The sequence below is a fragment of the Pleurodeles waltl genome, chromosome 12 (genome assembly GCF_031143425.1).
Source record: "Pleurodeles waltl isolate 20211129_DDA chromosome 12, aPleWal1.hap1.20221129, whole genome shotgun sequence".
NCBI lineage: Eukaryota > Metazoa > Chordata > Amphibia > Caudata > Salamandridae > Pleurodeles > Pleurodeles waltl.
Genome location: NC_090451.1, coordinates 636,628,861 through 636,647,688, shown reverse-complemented (window position 1 = coordinate 636,647,688; position 18,828 = coordinate 636,628,861). Strand labels below are relative to the sequence as shown.

Sequence of the window (18,828 nt, the reverse complement as noted above, 5' to 3'; positions counted from 1 at the left end):
CGGTGGGCTACCTTGGACCAAGAACTGAACCCTGTAAGTGTCTTACTTACCTGGTAAAACTAACCAAAACTTACCTCCCCTAGGAACTGTGAAAATTGCACTAAGTGTCCACTTTTAAAACAGCTATTTGTCAATAACTTGTAAAGTATACATGCAATTTTTATGCTTTAAAGTTCCTAAAGTACTTACCTGCAATACCTTTCGAATGAGATATTACATGTAGAATTTGAACCTGTGGTTCTTAAAATAAACTAAGAAAAGATATTTTTCTATATAAAAACCTATTGGCTGGATTTGTCTCTGAGTGTGTGTACCTCATTTATTGTCTATGTGTATGTACAACAAATGCTTAACACTACTCCTTGGATAAGCCTACTGCTCGACCACACTACCACAAAATAGAGCATTAGTATTATCTATTTTTACCACTATTTTACCTCTAAGGGGAACCCTTGGACTCTGTGCATGCTATTCCTTACTTTGAAATAGCACATACAGAGCCAACTTCCTACACCATCTGTGGCTTTCGGTGGTGAATGACTGATTCCAGTCTGATGTATGTCAGGACATTTTTCTTTCTTTTCCGAAGCTCATGGTAGTGACGATGCATCATCTCCATAATGGGTAGGTCACCTGGATGAAGTGAGCATCAGCGGTCTCGGATGAACCAGCACCATCACATTTTTCTGAAGGTGTGGACCACGTATCTGACTATAAATGCCTTTTTGCTTTCCAACAAGGGGTAGATCATTTCAGGTGCAGATGAATAATGTGAGCATCATATAGTATTGTCAGGGGCTCTGAGACATTCGCTGGTCCTTCATAGGGTTTCAGTCACCTTTCAGGGTCCCTTAACATCAGGACAAACTAACTCAACAGTCTACATTTAGTTGATCACAAGTGGCATCTGCACTGGGTGGGACTTCAGTCTCTCTTGGTCCATAGTTCTTGCCCTCTGCAAACCTATTCAGAGTCTATGTACTGGAGCATTATGGTTTGTTTCAGGGACAAATCACAAGTCGCCTTGAAAATGAAACCTCACTTTGAACCAAAACAACTTGCAACTTCTAATGGATAATTGTACCTGCAGATTCCTCGCCTATAAAGTAATCCTAGATATCAGCCTGGATCTGGGAACTTCAAAGCTCAAAAGTCAGTTTAGGGGGTCGCTGGGTTCGTATCTCGATCACCAAAGCCATATAGCCCCCTACTGGCACAACTGTCACCTCCCTTTTTCCACTCCTTTGACACTGATCCGACCCTTGCTCTACCCAGAGAGTTGTTTTCCTCACACAAATTATTTCTAGTGCAGTATGATGTCTCCTCCCGAACGTTTGGTCGGCAAGCCCCGTAGGGATTGGGAGACAGACAGACATTTATAATGGTCCATCATTCCATCTGCCTATGCTGCTGGGAGTATAGGATCAGGATACTCAATCCTGTGAGTTCCATCTTAGTATACACCCCAAAGTTATCCTGGAGTAACAGACTAAATTGTTCATGGCCCAGGCCTGCAGACAGGTGGATTGTTCATCACTGGAGGCCACGTTCAAGGTTTCCTTCCGTACATTCCCCAGCAAAAAAGAGGAAATACAAGAAGCGCAAGAAACAGGGTGAAGTAAATCGGCCGAAACTCCCAAGTCTCCCACGAGCCTCGACCTAAATAACCAATAAGAAACATTTTGATTAGAGGCTCAAATTACAGCGGGAGAAAAATTATTTGAAAATCATCCAACTCAAGCGATACGTTTACAGCGATGTAGTGATGTCTGACCTCGGCTGCTTGCTTACGCTTGTCTCGAGCAACGGCAATGGGGCTGCTTTGCGACATTCATTACCTCATCTCGTTTTCCGGCAGTGTGGCGGTTTTACGACATTCGTCGGCCTCCGCCTGTCTGCCGGCAGTGTGGCAGTCCCAGCCGTCTCCGCTGACGCACTGTTGGTTTCTGTACTTCCAGTGTCCTCGGGACGTACCTACGCCATTTCCCGAGGGTCTCTGCTTTCATCATGAGTGTCTATGACCTGTTTAGGGGCTTCTTCGGAGTCCCGGGAAGGAGGTAAGAGGCTGTATCGACCCCCACAACCCTGCTAAGGACGAGCGACGCGCACTGGTCCAGTGCTCCTGCTTTTAACTCTCACACCTGGCCGGCTTGCCTACCCACCCACATACAAAGGTATGTGGTTACCTTCTGACCAACTACAGGGTTTTGAAGGAGCCCTGTTGGCCACACGTAGCCCCCAGCCCCCCGACACACCAAGAGCGGGGGGTAACAGCTGACGCAGAGTCTCGCGCACATAGTGCATCGACTCAAAGGTGGGAGCTAGCATGGGATGACTTTCGAAATGAGGGGGAGCTACTACACCCTCTGGTGGGAAAGGCCACTGTTCACCCACCTGGGATAGGCGGAACTACCTACTCTCCTGGCATAGAGGGAAGCGCTGTAGACCACCCCTCTACCGGTGGTCCTGGCGGCAACTAATGAAAGGTCTGACTTGCCTGCACCAAGACCAAACGTAACTCAGCCACTGCGATTTCTCGCAAACTACAAAGATAGGTGTTTTTAGACAATACATACTTTTATAATCAAATCACATTTGATTATTGGTTTAAATTAAAGCGTATAAAAAGTTACCTAGTATATGTCAGAACCAATGTCTCTTCTAATTTCTTTCCTCTGTGTGCGGCTGTAGGGTGTTTGTGCAGTGCAGCCAAGGCTATGTGAGCCAAGAAACCGACCATGAATGCGATAGTTACCTAGGTTCCAGTTTATGCATATAGGCTCATTTGTTTCCTTATTAGCATTCATTGCATTAAATGGGTTTATAAAGCTGTGCAGCTCGCCTATCTCTCTAGTGCTTGATAAGTAATGTAGAAATTATGTACAAAGATTTAAGAACTTAGCATTAACATTTGAGGTCAAAGGGGAGACAAAAGGATACTCATTTAGTGGCTGATTATTTAAAGTGAGACCAAAAACCCAGAGTTAATTCCGGCTTCCCCGCTTAGTCAAACAGTGTGACGTTAGGCAAATATTGTATTTCAGAAGTCCTGAGCTTTCTTTATTATCTCATATGAAAGTACCTTCAAATAGGTTAGTTCCGAGTATGCGGTGACAAACATGATGTTTGATTTAATACTCTATACTTTTGGGCAACATACAGGATGCATATGAGAACTTACTTGCCTCCCTGTTCACAAAAATGTTGCCAGGGCAAAGGAGAGGTGGGGCTGCTAAGTTCATGTTTAAAAACTCTCACTTTTAATAAGTGCTTCTCTGTGAAGTGCTTTAATGTGAGGTATTCATGTCAAAGCTTCTGCGTACTAAAGAAAGGTACTTTTGTGAATTTTTAAGAGACTTTATCACATTGTACATGCTTTTTATTGCATGATTTACCGGCATCTTTATCTTATTAATCATCACCCTCAGGAGTGGAATGGGTGGGCCAAAACCGACAAAAGACATCCCTGCAGCATCAACTGTCTGTTGGTAAAAGTTTACAATGCCCAGAACACAGAGTTTGAAGGAAGTATTAGTTAAAGTCATCCTCGGTCAAACAATAGAATGCAGCAAACAGCAAGGTCATGCCTTTTGATGCACAGCAATACTAATTAGTGTATATAGCCCTAAAAATATATTAATGGGAGACACCGCTCCTATAGCCACCGCCCGCTATTTCTAAAACTAGTGAAAAGTAGCCTGTGCGAGAGCCACTTGCTGCATACTTCTGACCCTCTGCAGCCCACACACAGTGCCTTGGAAGAGGAATACAAAACTGCTTTTCTCCTCTTCCACGGTGGTCTGCTCTTCCAGGTGAGAAAACCGCTGCTGTTCCTTGTACCTTTCTTACATGTAGGTGGCCGTTTTTTTGCGCTGCTTCTTTTTAAAAACAGCAGCTGCAAAGGTTTCAAGTGTGATATGTGAAGCGTGCGCTCTTCGAAATTAAGATTGCGCGCTCAGAGGAGGTATGACGCACGGGCACATTCTACAGGGAACTCTGGTCAGCACCCCTTTCAGATGGTCATGGGGGAATGCAGGGGCTACTTACCTACCGTGGTGGTTGGGGCCTTTTACTCCTGCTGTCTTGTGGCCTGGCCTACTATGGGTTCTAAACAACTGGGCCTACTAACCCTTCTGCACTTGACTCAGTGCTAGCCATTGTCGAGCAGTTAAGGCTCCCTCAATGAAGGGCTGGAGGGGTGTAGATAGAGGTCAGTGAACAGGACTCGAAATACAAACTGTGCACATAATAAATCAATGTCTAAATCCATACTCACTAGTCTAAAGCCCAAAGGCCTGGTTTCAGTCTAAACCGCTCCTGTGCTATGGCAGTGCAGCAAATGCCCTCTCCTTGGGTGCTCCCAAGTCTGGATCCTGAGTGAGGAAGTCAAATTACCCTAGATGAACACAGCAGCACTCTGCGTTGCATGCTCTTCCTCTTGAAGTGAGCTGCCAGTTGGTTTCCAGTGAATGGAGCTGCTTCCGCTTTGCACACACAAGAAGGTAAATTGCTCTTCCCCCTAGCAGAGAGGAATGGGGTGCTGGTGTCATCCTCCAGGTCCCAACTGTAGCTCCAACATGGATACAACGTCCTCAGTGGTGTCTTGATGAGCCTCTGGGACTTCATCAGATGCAGATCAGTGTGCAGGTTCGACACAGCTCATAGCAGTTCTCCTTCAGTCTAGGCGACAACCCAAATCCTAGGCCAAAGTGGTAATGGCAGTCCCTCCTGGCATTTGGGGTTGGTGCGGTACTCCTGATCTCGGCACAGTCTCTCCTTATGCGATCGCCCTCAGTACTGGGGCCCCTTCTGGTATGCAGAGTCGCCAACTTTGGCCATTACAGGTCCTGTGCACCTGGCCTAACTTAGTTTACCGGTGACCCACTCTGCCATGCAGGATCACAACAGCGTGGCGATGTAGCTTGGTGCTTCCCACCAGTGCTTCTGATACAGTTCAGAACAGCACGCCCCTCTCCTGGCATTTGAGGGTCCTGGAGCTGACATTGTACATAAGCAATGGCCTAGTCAGTGCACAGCCTTACACCTCGCTCAGGGAATTCTCATGCAGAACTCCCCACTGGACCTTGCTCCTTTAACACACTCTACTCCCTCACAGGGCATACTGTTTTGGCAAGCAGGCAGGTGCTGGTGTTCCAGGACAGTTAATTTTGGTGTCCTGGGTGAAGTCCCCTCACCCAGTGCGGAGACTAACAAGCCTTTGCCCTCAATCCTGGTCATAGGCAGAAGTCTTGCAGAGCTTCCCTTTCTCACACAGCCCGTCTAGCTGCCTGACAGACAAAAAATGTTTAGGGACTCAACCTCCCCCTTCTTATAGTCCTTTTTCAGAAACCAAATTGATTTAGAGTCTTAGCCTATGAAGTTTCATGTTGGGATTCTGCTTCTTTTGACACATCTTTCTTCTTTCCTTTTGAAAGATGTCTGTCTCAGAAGTCACAACTCAGAAGCTGAGCGATCCACAACACAATTCATGCAGGTGACCAGTGTTTAAACCTGAATGTCAGCCACAGTGATATTTGGACATCAAAAGTTTAATCCCAGGTTCCCAGCCCTCCTTTTTATGACTCCCTCATCAGCCCCATCTTCCTGTCTGAAGTGTCCAGCCCCCTTCTATGTAATCTGTCACTGGCTCAACGCACAATCTTTTGAAATGCAGAGGGAGCCTCCCAATTCCTTACAGTTTGTGTCTCTGTCAGCTCACAGAAGAGCAGCAATTCACAAATCTGTTGTGGGGGATTCCTCTCCTCCCCATGTTTTCACCTAGCATGCCTGGGCTTCCCACATAGGAATCAAGGGTCCTCTTTGTAATATATCTATGCAGGCACATTGGCACTCCGTGTGCATTCACAGCACACTTACTGCACAGTTTTGTCACTTCCATGCATTGTACCATTACAGGTACAAATACATTCAGCACACACATTCAATCTGTGCGCACTGTTGAGCATCGTAGCCTTTCTTATTTTCAACCGAGTGTTCTTATTTTAAAACAGAAGCACTGCCAGCACACCAATGCACCATGTGTGTGCTGTTCAACTTTTCACCCTTCGTGTATTGTACTTCACGCAAGCATACATACACCCGGTACATGCTTGCACTACATTTCTCGTAGTATATTACTCTCAGGCATACATACACTCAGTACATGTATCAATCTCATATTTATTACATAGAACTGTTCCATCCCTGTATTGTACCCTTCCCGGGCACACGTACAACCACACAGTCACTACTCCTGCACTATGCAGCATTTCACATCTACATTGTGTAGGCCGAAGGTGAGTTAAGCCACAGAAGCTGAACTTTTAAAAAAGATGAGTGAGAGAGGGTAAAAAGGTCCTGTTCATTCCTACTGATCACTACTGGGTATGCTACCACCACCGCACTTGTGCTGCTTAACTCCTGGTGAAGGCGGAAGCCTTCCAGCACTATGAAGTTAGCACTTTGGGTGCCCCTTCCAGTCTAACAAGACTGCACTCTGTGGGACATGCCTATGTCATGATGCACATGCACAATACATAATCCCCTACAACAAAAAAATCAGCATTAGTGATCTGGACAATAATACAGGTAGGTAATCAGGGCAGGGTACACATCTCTTGCCATGCAGAGGGCCTTTCCATCCTAACAGCATAAAAACACTGTAAGTGATATAATAATTAGATAAAAGAAGATAGTATTTTCATCCTGTCCAGGATTCTTGAGTTAGGTCATATATTACACATCTATTTATTAAAATACCCTATGTACTTTTACAACATGTCAAAATTAAATCATTGCAAGGAGGGTCGGACTGGGACAGAATATAGGCTCAGGCTTCTTTTTGATTCAGCTCTGCATTTTCCGAAAGCTGGGAAGATGGTGACTTCAGTACAGCAAACTGTTCGTGGATGCTATTTTTAGGGGAAAAACAGACACTTTTATCTGAAGCATTTTTTCCCTTTTTTTTTTAAACTCAAAAATTTGCTATATTTGCCTATTGTCTTGGTCCCCTCCAGGGGAATCCACAAACCCTGGGCACCTTTAGAATCCGCAGGATGTTGGGGAAAAAAGGACACAAATTAGGCTTGGATTGCCTATGTGGACAAAAAGTTATTGAGCCCTAAGGGGGAACTACCCAGAATAGCCAAAAAAAAGCCTTGGCACTGGGGGTAAAAGGCTTAGCAGCAAAGGGGTTAAATAGAGAAGTTCTTCAGGTACATCTTGTTTCCTAGATAACTTTAAAAGTGAACCTTAGTACAGCCGTTTTGTTTTCCATGACTTGCAGCTGTGGTTTTAATTGTCCTCTTTCATGGAATTCAACTCACAGTTATGTGCAGGTTTGACCACCTGAGATGGTTTTGCTACCTAGATTCCAAATGTAGCCTGGATTATTTTATTTTTTTCTCAGTGCGTATCTTAGGACTTTTGTCTTTTCATAGTTTACCTTGAGTTTATTTCTTACGTAGTACAAACGTAATTTGTTTAGAATATGTTGTCAACAAAGTCAGGTAAATTCTAGCAGGATTATATTGTCTGCAAACTGAATTATACATAAAGGACACCCTTTTAGCTCGGGGGACCAGCTTTTTTTTATTTTTGTGTTCCTTCAATGTTGGGTAGGTACAAGTTAAACAGAAGCGTGGATAGAACGGATCACCTTTGTTTTATATAGATTTTATCTGTCAATGTTGTGTTGTCATCTATTTTTAACTGGATTCAGCTGTTTGTAATTTTGCATTTATATAGTGCATACTACCCCTGATGAGGCGTTGAAGCACTTTAGAGTGAGTAGCATGCTACTCAGCAATACATGGTTAATTCAGTGGTTATTGTTGGTTAATGCAATTAGCAATGTGCTCTCAGTAAAGAAATGCATGTACCCTGAGAAGAAAACCTCTTCTGTAGGAAATTATTGGGGGTGGGTCCTGCCAGCCCAAGTTTGTTTATGCATGAGGAGCTTGGCCTGGAATTTGCAGAAGATTATGCTAAAATTGCCCCTATGATGCTGTGGATTGGAGTAAGGAGTTCACTACATTTAACAGGGAGGTCATGGAGGACTGCCTTGGGTGCGAGCAAGGCCATAAAATCCAATGGCTTAGTTATTTTAGATCTATGGCTTTGTCACTGGGACGTCCTGAAGGATTTTATAATCCGTAATTGCTAAAACGGTCAGACAGAAAGGTTGTGAAGGAGTTTTTTCTTCAGCAAGCCAGAGAGGGTAAAGAAAATCTGGCATTGGATAGTCTCTCTGCCAGGGCTTTGTTGCTTTTAAACACTAGTCCTGGCTAGGGACCCTAGCTTTCTTTTGTTAAAAATCCATGGGAGAAACGACTCCTTACCAGGTTTAGATTAGGCTGTGTCCGATATAGCCTATGTTACCCTCCCAGGCATGAGCCGTCCTTGATCAAGGTTTGTCCTTGTTCAGTGTTTCGCCCCAGACCTTAGAACATCTGGTCCTGTTTTGCAGTCACTATGATCCACCTAGAAGGAGGTTTTTGCTGCCTGTTTTTAAAGCCATGGGTTTCTACCATTATCGCCCTGCTTTTATATACTTACAAATGATGAACAAACCTATTGTTGCCACGGGGCCCCCCCTCCTTTTTTTTTTTTTTTTTTTTTTTTTTTTTTTAAGATTGCACTTTCTGTAATAAGATTATGAATGTGTTTTTTTTTTTTATTGTAATTGTCTGAGGATTTATTTATTTATTTTAATTAGCATGATGCTTGTTCTAAAATTTTAATGCCAATGTGCCTTTTGTACTGATGAGATTTATGGATTTTAAGCATGCAGTTTTTATTCTATTATATGAATCGTTATTGTATGACATGATCTTGTGGTTTTATGATTATTTTTTATAATCGAAATAAAGATTTTCATTCATTCATGTACGTACCCCAATTACTTTGTGATAGATTATGTTAATTTCATTTAGGCGGGATCTTTAGTGGTTCTAGGTAAAAGGATGAGGAAATGAGCTAGCAGGGATAAGGTTGTGTTAGATTGAAGGGGCAACGTTTTAAATTAGGGTGAAATTATGATTTTTGAAATTAGGTGACAGCCATTTGAAGAATTACAAGAGAGATTAAGGAGACAGGCATGAGAATGAGAGAAAGCTATACTCTGAAATAGAAGTCACCCAGAGTATGGACTGTAAGACGTGTCTCTCGGAGGAAAGAAAAGAGAAAATCCAGCAGAAGGATGTGAGTCAACTTTTCATGCAGGGCTTTGGGAGTATTGTGGAAGAAAGCTTTCTAAAATGACACGTAATTTGAGGATAGAAACTGTTAAAGGATAAAATGTACGATCAAGGTAAAACAGTGGTTAACTCCTCAAAAGATATATATGTGTGTGTGTGTTCCGTGTTCAGGGCAGAGAGCTTAAACATTCATGCCCGAGTGCACACATCATTTAAACATTAAGGGCCCAGCATGCTGTGTGCCGTGACTAGGCTAGCCTGCAGCTGTGTGCCAAGCCCAGGTCAGCCCTTTAAAACATAGTCCAGAGTATCTCAAGCTTGGTACAGGATCTGTCATTTCTCAGGATAGGTGGCGTAGACACCTTCTTAGTCTTGTTTAATGGTCTTATCTCGCTATTCTGCATTATAGGTTGTTTCACTCACTCACTAAAGGTGAATTAATGTGCAGTCAGATTCATACCATGTTTTGTTACCTAATCCCATTCTATGTTGTTTACATGGCACAGTAGAGAAACCGCTGATACGAAAGGCACCTAGCACTAACATCCTAAGTTTATGTTGTGCATGTGGCCAGTGTGATGATATATGTATACATGATGCTCGGTAATAAAGGGACGTCTATTCCACTTCAAAAGCCCTCAGTATGTTCCTGTGCCCAAGATGGGGATAAAGTTGTTTTCTCTGGCTGTGGAAGTGTACCAGGAGGGAAGTATTGTGGCGGAGACCTAGACACTGAAGTGGGGACTAAGGTTTATATAAAAGGCCTTTGAAAGTTTTTCTGGGGTTCCCCATTTAGATAGTTTGCCCATAAAAGACCTCTATTTATTGTTTTGAAGTTTAAAATAAAAAACATAATCAATAAAGCACATTTATAGATAGCTACCACTGTGTATTACCTCTTTCGGAATGTGTGGAAGATCAGAAGATGACTGGACTCAGTTTGTTGCAACCTGAGAGGAGCCCTGAAAGACTGGACCGGACCTGCTACCTCTTGTACCAGGATAAACAAACTGAACTCCAAGACTCAGTTTTCCAACCATCTGTGTGGCTAGAGGAACATAACAAACCTCAAAAGACCTTTTTACTGAAGTCTTCAGTAATCAGTACCACCTGGACTGGACCTTGATGGTGGCATCTGCTGGAGTTAGTTCTGCACCCTAAGTGCTGTCCCTGAGGTACTGGAAGCATTAGACGGCACCCAAAGAAGCTGCTCGAGAAACCTTTAAAAGCGGAGACTTAGAAAATGTTTTGGACTTTGAAAACATCTGATGCCGTCATGAGAACAGATACAAATACAGAGACATATTTCCTCAGATACAGCTTCAGGCTTGACCCGCTGGAGGATTTTGAGCTCCATAAAGAAGATTAAGTCAGAAGGCAAAATCTTTGACCAGAATGAACGGACCCTCTTGGTGTATCTGACGTTCACTTTCTCAAAGTTGGCCTGAAATCATGCCTAGATCCTGCCTATTGCTTCCTTGGACTGTCACTGTTGCTTAGTGTGCTGTTTTAATTTAAAACTTAAAAAATTCATATCTCCAGGTAACCTTAAGGAATTTTTATTTTTATATGGTTTTGTTTATTAAAACTTATTTTGTCTAAATCAGTTTTGGATTTTTATTGTTTGGTGTTTTGACTTTTTTACTTTACATGTTTAGACCATAAAGAACACTGCAGCCAGACTCATCTTGGACCGCACCAAAAGGACCCACATAACCCCCTACCTCAGAAACCTCCACTGGCTCCCCATCCACAAGAGATGCCAATTCAAGATCCTCACCCACGCCTACTAGGCCTTACATGATCAAGGACCTTACATCAAGCACCAACTGAATTTCCATCAGGCCACCAGATACCTTTGCTGCTCCACACTGGCCCTCGTGCTCACCCGCCGCAGCAGTGGCTACTCCTCTTACATCGCTACCAAGACCTGGAACGACTTTCTCCTTCACCTTCGAACAGAACCCTCCCTTGCAGACTTCAGAAAGCAAATCAAAACCTGGCTTTTCGACAGAGGCCTCACACCCCAGTGCCCAGATGCCCCCAGTGTGAGAGTGCCGTGCTCTGCCTATATTGATTGAATGATTACATATTGCCCTAAATTTGGCATGCGTACTCTGTACCACAGCTACCAGGGGGTTGAGCACAGGTTAATTTAGTGACTTTAAAGTTCACCCTGACAATTTAGTAGTATTCTTCCTTGAGGTAGGTGACCACCCACCCTAAAAAATAATCCACTTTACCGTATCCTTTCCCATGTTTGATGGAGGCATAGCATATAATATAAAAACTTAAGAAGAACTTTCTAGCATCTTCGTGATCTTGAAGTTTGTTCCATCCTGCTACGCTGTAGAAACAAATTTTTAGTTGGTCAGTTTTTTTAAGTTGGAAATTTTCTGGCTGGGGTTGCAGTTGCTTGTAGTTAGGAATAGTGTAGCCATTTTGACCTGCATTAGTAGGAGTTATAATTTTTCTGCAGTATTGATGGTAGCCAAGTCCAATGTTGATTGCACAGAGCTGTTTGTTTGATTCTACAGTAAGAAAATAAGTTACTTACCTGTAACTGTAGTTCTCCAGTTTTGGGATCTTTCATAGATTCACATGCTTAAATCCTTCCCCGTCGTCGAGATGGGAGCCCCTGGTACATCAAAACAGCTATACACATAAGCTACTGCAATGAGAAAAGGCCTAAACGCTTTCACTTTAGTAGCCTATCCTTATCACTATGAGTAAAAGGACCAAAGCAAGGTCCAGCCAATCAGGCTTCCCCCTCCATCTAGAACCCTCCTGAGAGGAGCTCCCTTCCCTCAGATTTTCTCAAGCACGAGTGTTAGAGTATCTGAAGAAGACAGGAAAAGGTGAGCTTCCCAGGGGAGGAGGGAGGGTCACATGTGAATCTATGAAAGATTCCAATACTAGAGAACTACAGTTCCAGGTAAGTAACTTATTTTCTTACTCCAGTATTGGAACTTTCATAGATTCACATGCTTGAATCAAAATAGCAAGCAGTACTGAAGCACATTGTATAGCATCAATCCATATGTATACCTGTTGTGTGTGTATATATATATCTATATATATATATATATATATATATATATATATATATATATATATATGTATGTATATAATCCAGGAACATACATATATCAGCCAAATCCTTAAAGAAAAAGATTATGTAGGAAATATACCATATGAGATAAGCAACAAAATATGACAAAAGAACGTTACTCTGAGTAGGTAAAACAAGAAATATCACAGCCTTAAAAGGAAGAAACAAACCTATACAATGTGTGCAAATTAAACTGGGCTGGTGGGGAAAAAGGAATAAAGAAATAAAACAGCTCACCGTTGCTGGAAAAGATGTTGTAACACCGCTTGTCCTTCCGCCATATCACCTTGCTGAGTTTCCTCTTTAACAGTAATGCCTTGCAAAAGTATGCGCTGACTTCCACGTGGCTGCCCTGCAGATATCCTGAATGGGCACTCCTGCAAAAAGTGCCATGGATGCAGCCATTTTTCTTGTTGAATGTGCACACGCTGAATTCTGTAAGTTTTTTCCTGCCGCGGTATGACAATAGTTAATCGCAGAGGCTATCCACCACGCAATTCCCTGTTTAGCTAATGCTCATCCCTTACGCGGAGCACTGAAAGCCACGAAAAGTGGGTTTGATTGTCTAAATTGTTTAGTTCTATCAAGATATAACTTCAGGCACCTCTGAATGTCCAAAGAATGCAGAGCTTGCTCTGCTGGTGTCAATGGATTAGGAAAGTATGGGTTCAGTATCACCGGCTGGTTTATATGAAAATCCGACGGGACCTTAGGTATGAATTTTGGATTTGTTCACAAAATTACCTTATCCCTTTTGAATTGTAAAAAAAGATCCTGGATAGTGAATGCCTATATCTCGCTCACTCTTCTGGCTGAGGTAAGAGCGAGAAGAAGAGAGACTTTCCAGGATAGAAACTTCAAATCCGCTTTGTGAATTGGCTCAAACGGTAGTTTCGTTAATTGAGACAAGACCAAATTAAGGTGCCATGATGGAGGAGGAGGCCGAACTGGGGGAAAGGACCTGAACAGACCCTTAAACAGTTTTATGACCCTTGCCGACCACAGAGGAGGCACGTTCTCTGTACGCCTATAAAGGGAAATCCCTGCCAGGTGGACCTTAATCAAGGAAATAGCCAAACCCGTTATGGCCAGGAGTAGAAGATAAGTTAGTATCTGCTGCGGTGATGAAGAAAAAGGATGCACCTGAACTTGTGCACACCATGAGCAAAATCTCCTCCACTTCAGACGATAACATTTGTTGGTACTCTCAGCTGCAGCTTTGGCGAGGATGGCTCTGCAATCCGAAGGTATATCTAGATGCGCAGACTCATGGTGTTCAGGACCCAGGCTGTCAAGTGAAGTGGATCCAGGTGGAGAACTTGGCCCTCGTTCATCGTTAGCAGGGAGGGCATCACTGGTAGAGGGATGCTGCGGCTCTGCGATAGGTGAAGGAGTTCCATATACCAAAACTGACGAGGCCATGCCGGAGCAATCCAAAGGAGCTTGCAGCGTTAGATCTTGATCTTCGCCAGAACTCTTGGTATCAGGGGAATGGGAAGAAAAGCGTAAGCATAAATTCCTGACCATGCCATGGAAAACACATTCCCCCAGAGCCCCGATGTTGATCCCGACTTGCAAAGAAACGGCATTTCGCATTCTGCAGGGTAGCAAAGAGATCCACGTTCGGTTTCCCCCCTCGGAAGAAGACTTGAATCAAGACTCATTGGTCCAAATCCCATTTGTGGTTGGACTACCGGGATCTGCTCAGGGAATCCGCAATGATGTTCTGTACGCCTGGGACATGTTCCGCTCGAAGGTTTACCTTGTGGCTGATAGACCATTCCCAAATGCGCTGAGATCCTCTCGATAAGAGCAGAGGCCTGGTTCCCCTGGTTCCTCCCTGCTTGTTGATATAATGCATTGTCGTTGCGTTGTCCGTCCGGATGAAAACTGATGAACCTCTTATTTTTGGGAGAAAAGCGCAAGTCGAACAGCTTTCAATTTGAGGTAATTGATGTGGAAGATCTTCTGATGTGGCTTCCATTTGCCCCTGACTCGTAGGTGCTGGAGGAAGGCACCTCATCCCTCGAGAGAAGCGTCCGTAGTTATCAACCAAGGTGCTTGATGGGGAAGAAAGAAAGCCTCCTCGCTAAGTGAGACTCCTGAGTCCACTGAGGTAGAGATGATATCATGGGCTTCGTTATTCTGATGATATCGTCGAAAGACCCCATGGATTGCGTCCACTGAAGATCTAACTGCTCCTCTAGGGGCCTCATTTTTAGACAACAGAAAGGTACCAGAGGAATGCAGGACATCATCCCTAACAGGGACTTGAAGAAGCAAACTGAAACGCACTTTCTTTTTTTGTAAACGCCTCACGAGGGATATGAGCTTTATCTGTCTGTCCTCTGTAGGGGCTGCATTGTTGGTGGAGGTGTCCAGTATTGCCCCTAAAAAATGTCTCCTCTTTAAGGGGTGGAATGCTGACTTTTCACTATTGACCGTTAGGCCCAGGCTCGTGAATAGCTCGATACAAGCGCTAGTGGACTTCTGCGCCTGAGATCTGGCTTTGACCAGCCAATCGTCTAGATACGAGAAGACTTGATGGTTCTGCCTTCTGAGGAAAGCTGCCACTGGAGCCAAGCATTTGGTGAAGATCCTGGGGGCCGATTTCAGGCCAAAGGGTAAGACTTTGAACTGGAAATGGTCTCCGGCTACTGCAAATCTGAGGTACTTTCTGTGGGAAGGGTGAATAGGGATATCAAAATATGTGTCCTGCAAATCGAGGGTGGCCATGTAATCCCCCGGATTTAAAAGGGACAGAATGTCTGATAAGGTGATCATACGGAATGATTGTTTTTTTTTTAGATAAGTGTTGAGATCCCTGAGGTCTAAGATTGGAAGCCAACTTTTCTGCTTCTTTCGAACTAGGAAGAATCAGGAGTAGTAACCCTTTCCTCTGTCCTGATGTGGAACCCTTTCTATAGCTCCCTTGAGAAGCATGGACTCAACCTCCTGCTTAAGCAGATGCAAGTGCTTCACCTTTCGAGGGAGAGGAGGTTTTGTAGGAGGCTACTGCAGGAACTCCAAAGTATGGCCAAATTGAATGAGATTTAGGATCCATTGGTCTGATCTTTTGCCAGTTGTGAAAGTAGAGGGAAATCCTTCCCCCTAGTCTTGTGTCCAAGGGAAGGTTCGTAGCCAGAGACGGTAGCAAATCATTGTCTACGGCCTGTATCTTTCGGTTGTCTTCCGGCCTTTCCTCTCTGTGAAGCTCTCGAATAAGCCGCCTGCGGAGGCATTCTTTATTGGAACTGAGGGCGAAAGGAATGAGATGGCGCAGATGGGTATCTATACTGTTGAAAGCCTGGTCTATACGATAAATACCCCCGGTCTCAAGCTCCTCGAAAAGACTGCCTTTTAAACAGCAGGGTGCCAAGGGACCTGGCCGTGTCAGTGTCCGTCTTTATTGACTGAAGCGCATCATCAATGTGCTTCCTGAATAGGGCGTCGCCATCAAAGGAAGGTCTAGAATTTTGTTCTGGACTTCGGGTCTAAAAAAAAAGTCACCCGGAGCCAACCCTGCCTCCTGAGAACCGCGGCACCTACCATCTGACGGAAAGCCATGGTGGCGATATCCATAGCACAGTCTATGACTTCGGCAGAAGACCTTTCCCCTTCTTGCAAGACTTTATTGGCTTCTAATTTAGAATCCTCTGGCAGTTGATCCAGATAGGGCGCAATGTGTCCGCCCATAGCTGTCTATCATATCTGCCCATGATAGCCAAAGAATTAGAAACCCTTATAATAAGCAAAGCCATCAAAGAAAAGCGTTTTCCTATATTATCTAGCCTCCTACCCTCCTTGTCCGGTGGGGCAGAGATTGGTGCTGAAGGGTTCCTAGATCTGCGCTGTGCCGCCTGGGCAATAACTGAGTCCGGTCTAGGATGGCCCGTGAGACAGGCCGGAGAGTCTTCAAGTGCCTTATACTTTTTGTCAAGGCGAGGTAGAACCGGGGTGACTGTAGCCGGGTTCTTCGTTACTATGATGCCCTCATCCCAGATATAGTCCACAATCGGCATGGATTTTACACTTTTTTGAAATGGTTCCTTGAAATCATACAAGAAGCAGTTCATCTGCTTCGTGGGCATGGGCAACTCAAACCTCTTCGCAGCTCTTTGAAGCAAGTTGTGGAAACCGCTGATGTCACCAGGAGGGTAATCCACATGAACCGGAGAGGGTGAGGATGGAGTAGGAATTTGATAGTCGTCCCACTCTGTTATGGCATCTGGCAATTCTCCCTCCTCTCCATCATCATCATCATCATCATCATCAGAAGAGGACAAATCCTGTGTAGGGATCGAAATTGGTGTCTGTGGTGGCACATGTAATGGCTGGACCCCTGGATGAACCGGAGTAGAAGGAAGTGGCACAGAGGGCATGACAGAAGGCAACTGAACTTCCAAGTCAGCTGGTGGAAACCGCCTCCTATAGTCATCCAACATCCGCTGCAAATCAACTATGAGTGACCCTGGCAAAGAAACCATGTGCTCCTGATAGGGATACTGGTGTGATTGTGGATAATATGAGTGCGGATCATCCTGTGTGTCCTCCTCTAGATCCTGGCACTTGACATGCAGTTCTGATGAGCTATGTGCAACCCCAAAAGGCTCTTCATCTGAATCCTCTTGTTCCAATAAATGTGTAGGTACCAAGACTGATACCCTACTTGGAGATGTCACCAATGGCGAAAGGAAATCAGACTTCCTATGTGCTTTAACCCTCATCAAAGGGTTCGTGGATGGCATCGTCGTCGGCATCACCGACTGCATTGTCGACGGTATCAGCATCGTCAACGGTATCGTTAACGGCAGCGCCAACGAGGTCGTTGACGGAGACATCACTGACTATGGAGAAAATCTCATCGACGAGGAAGCTGACGACGGTAGAACGTAGATGGTCTCACCGGCGGTAGCATCAATGAAGGAGAGGCAATGGGCGAAGTAACCACAAAAGCCGTCGACGAGGATGTCGTTGAGATGATAATCGATGAGGAAGACGCCGCTGTAGAGACTGTAGATGTTGTCGCAGTCAATGACGAGGCTGTAAAGACACCTTTAGACACTGCCGTCGATGGTGCTCTCGTCGACTGTCGTCGCAGATTTTTCAAATGGCCTCGTAAAGACATGTTTTACCACAGAAGGTGGCGTTGGAGGCTCAGAAAAGGCTCTTTTGCTGTTCTCTGAGGAGACAGATAGTTCTTTAGAGTGTCTTTTAGATGAAACAGAACTCCTGTGAGGAGAACTGGAAGGACTGCCAGGTTTAGAAGACACCCGTTTGGTCTTTTTATGAGCCTTTTTAGGTAGATCCTCAGATTGGTGGGCTTGAGGAGATCTACCTCTTTTCTGTAGTTTTCTGGAGGAAGTTGAAGAGTCCTCACTGTCAGAACCAGACACTGGGTTAGATCTGGACTTCAACTTCTGGTGCCAAATTAGCAGCCTACCCGCTCTGTCTTTGAGGGTTTTGTCGGAAAAGGTCCTGCAAACCTTGCAGTCTTTGGCTACATGGTCAGGATAGAGGCAATAAATGGAGTCCTTGTGTGGGTCTTCAAAGTGAAGTCTTTTTTCCCCCACAGGTCTTACAGGCTCTGAAAATACTTTTCTTTTCTTTATCAGACATGATGAATTCTCTTAAAATAGAGCTCCTTTAAGTAAAGTAAGAATATGACACCTTATTTGCTGTAGGAAATCCTCTTTTCTGGAGAAGAAAATAGTAGAGATGAACTTCTCTGAAGAGTTGACTGAGCAGAGCTCAATGGAGACTCCCTAGCACGATTTGCGGTAAAAGAATCTGAGGGTGGGGGAGTCTGATGGGCTGGACCTTGCTTTGGTCCTTTTACTCATAGTGATAAGGATAGGCTGCTAACGTGAAAGCCTTTAGGCCTTTTCTCATGCAGTAGCTTATGTGTATAGCTGTTTTAATGTACCAGGGGCTCCCATCTCGACGACGGGGAAGGATTCAAGCATGTGAATCTATGAAAGTTCCAATACTGGAGTAAGTGGCTCCAGGGTCAAGGTGTCTATATTTTCGTAGTTTGATGTAGGGTCTACTGCCATTTTAAGAACCTGCTGCCATTTTGTTTTGCACGCTGGGAGAGGAAGATTGAATGGTTTTAGAAAATGAACTTTTTGTTTCCATGTCAATATTGTGCCTAATTATATTTTGATGAGTGAGTGTCCCATATGTGGGCTCTAGTGTATTAGTTTCTCAAGATACTTGATGATAATTGGATATTGTCCAGGTTTTTGGGTGGGCACTGTGATGCCCCAATCAGCTAATGAGTGCCTCATTTCTGATGTGTTGTGCATCTAATTTTAAAGGGTACTATATAAATGTATATTTAAATATGCTGGCATTCCCAAACCTTTTAAAAACAGGCAAATACATTCATGAAGGCTAACGTTTATTTAAGCTGTTCTTGATTACAAACAGTTAACTTGTTTAATGTACTCACTGGCCTATGGTAGTAAAAATGCCATGTTAACTATAGATGAGTTGGAAAAGGTATGAAGTTGGGGT

At 44.1% G+C, this 18,828-nt stretch overlaps 1 protein-coding gene across 1 annotated transcript in view; it reads left to right on the top strand.

Moving 5' to 3' along the window:
- Positions 1 to 1,892: 1,892 nt before the first annotated feature.
- Positions 1,893 to 18,828, top strand: part of HAX1 (HCLS1 associated protein X-1) — a 44,295-nt gene continuing 27,359 nt past the window's right edge. Inside the window, exon 1 of the mRNA XM_069218109.1 lies at positions 1,893 to 2,057. Coding sequence (XP_069074210.1) covers positions 2,008 to 2,057 — 50 coding nt within the window. The 5' untranslated portion in view covers positions 1,893 to 2,007. The remainder of the gene's footprint in view (positions 2,058 to 18,828) is intronic.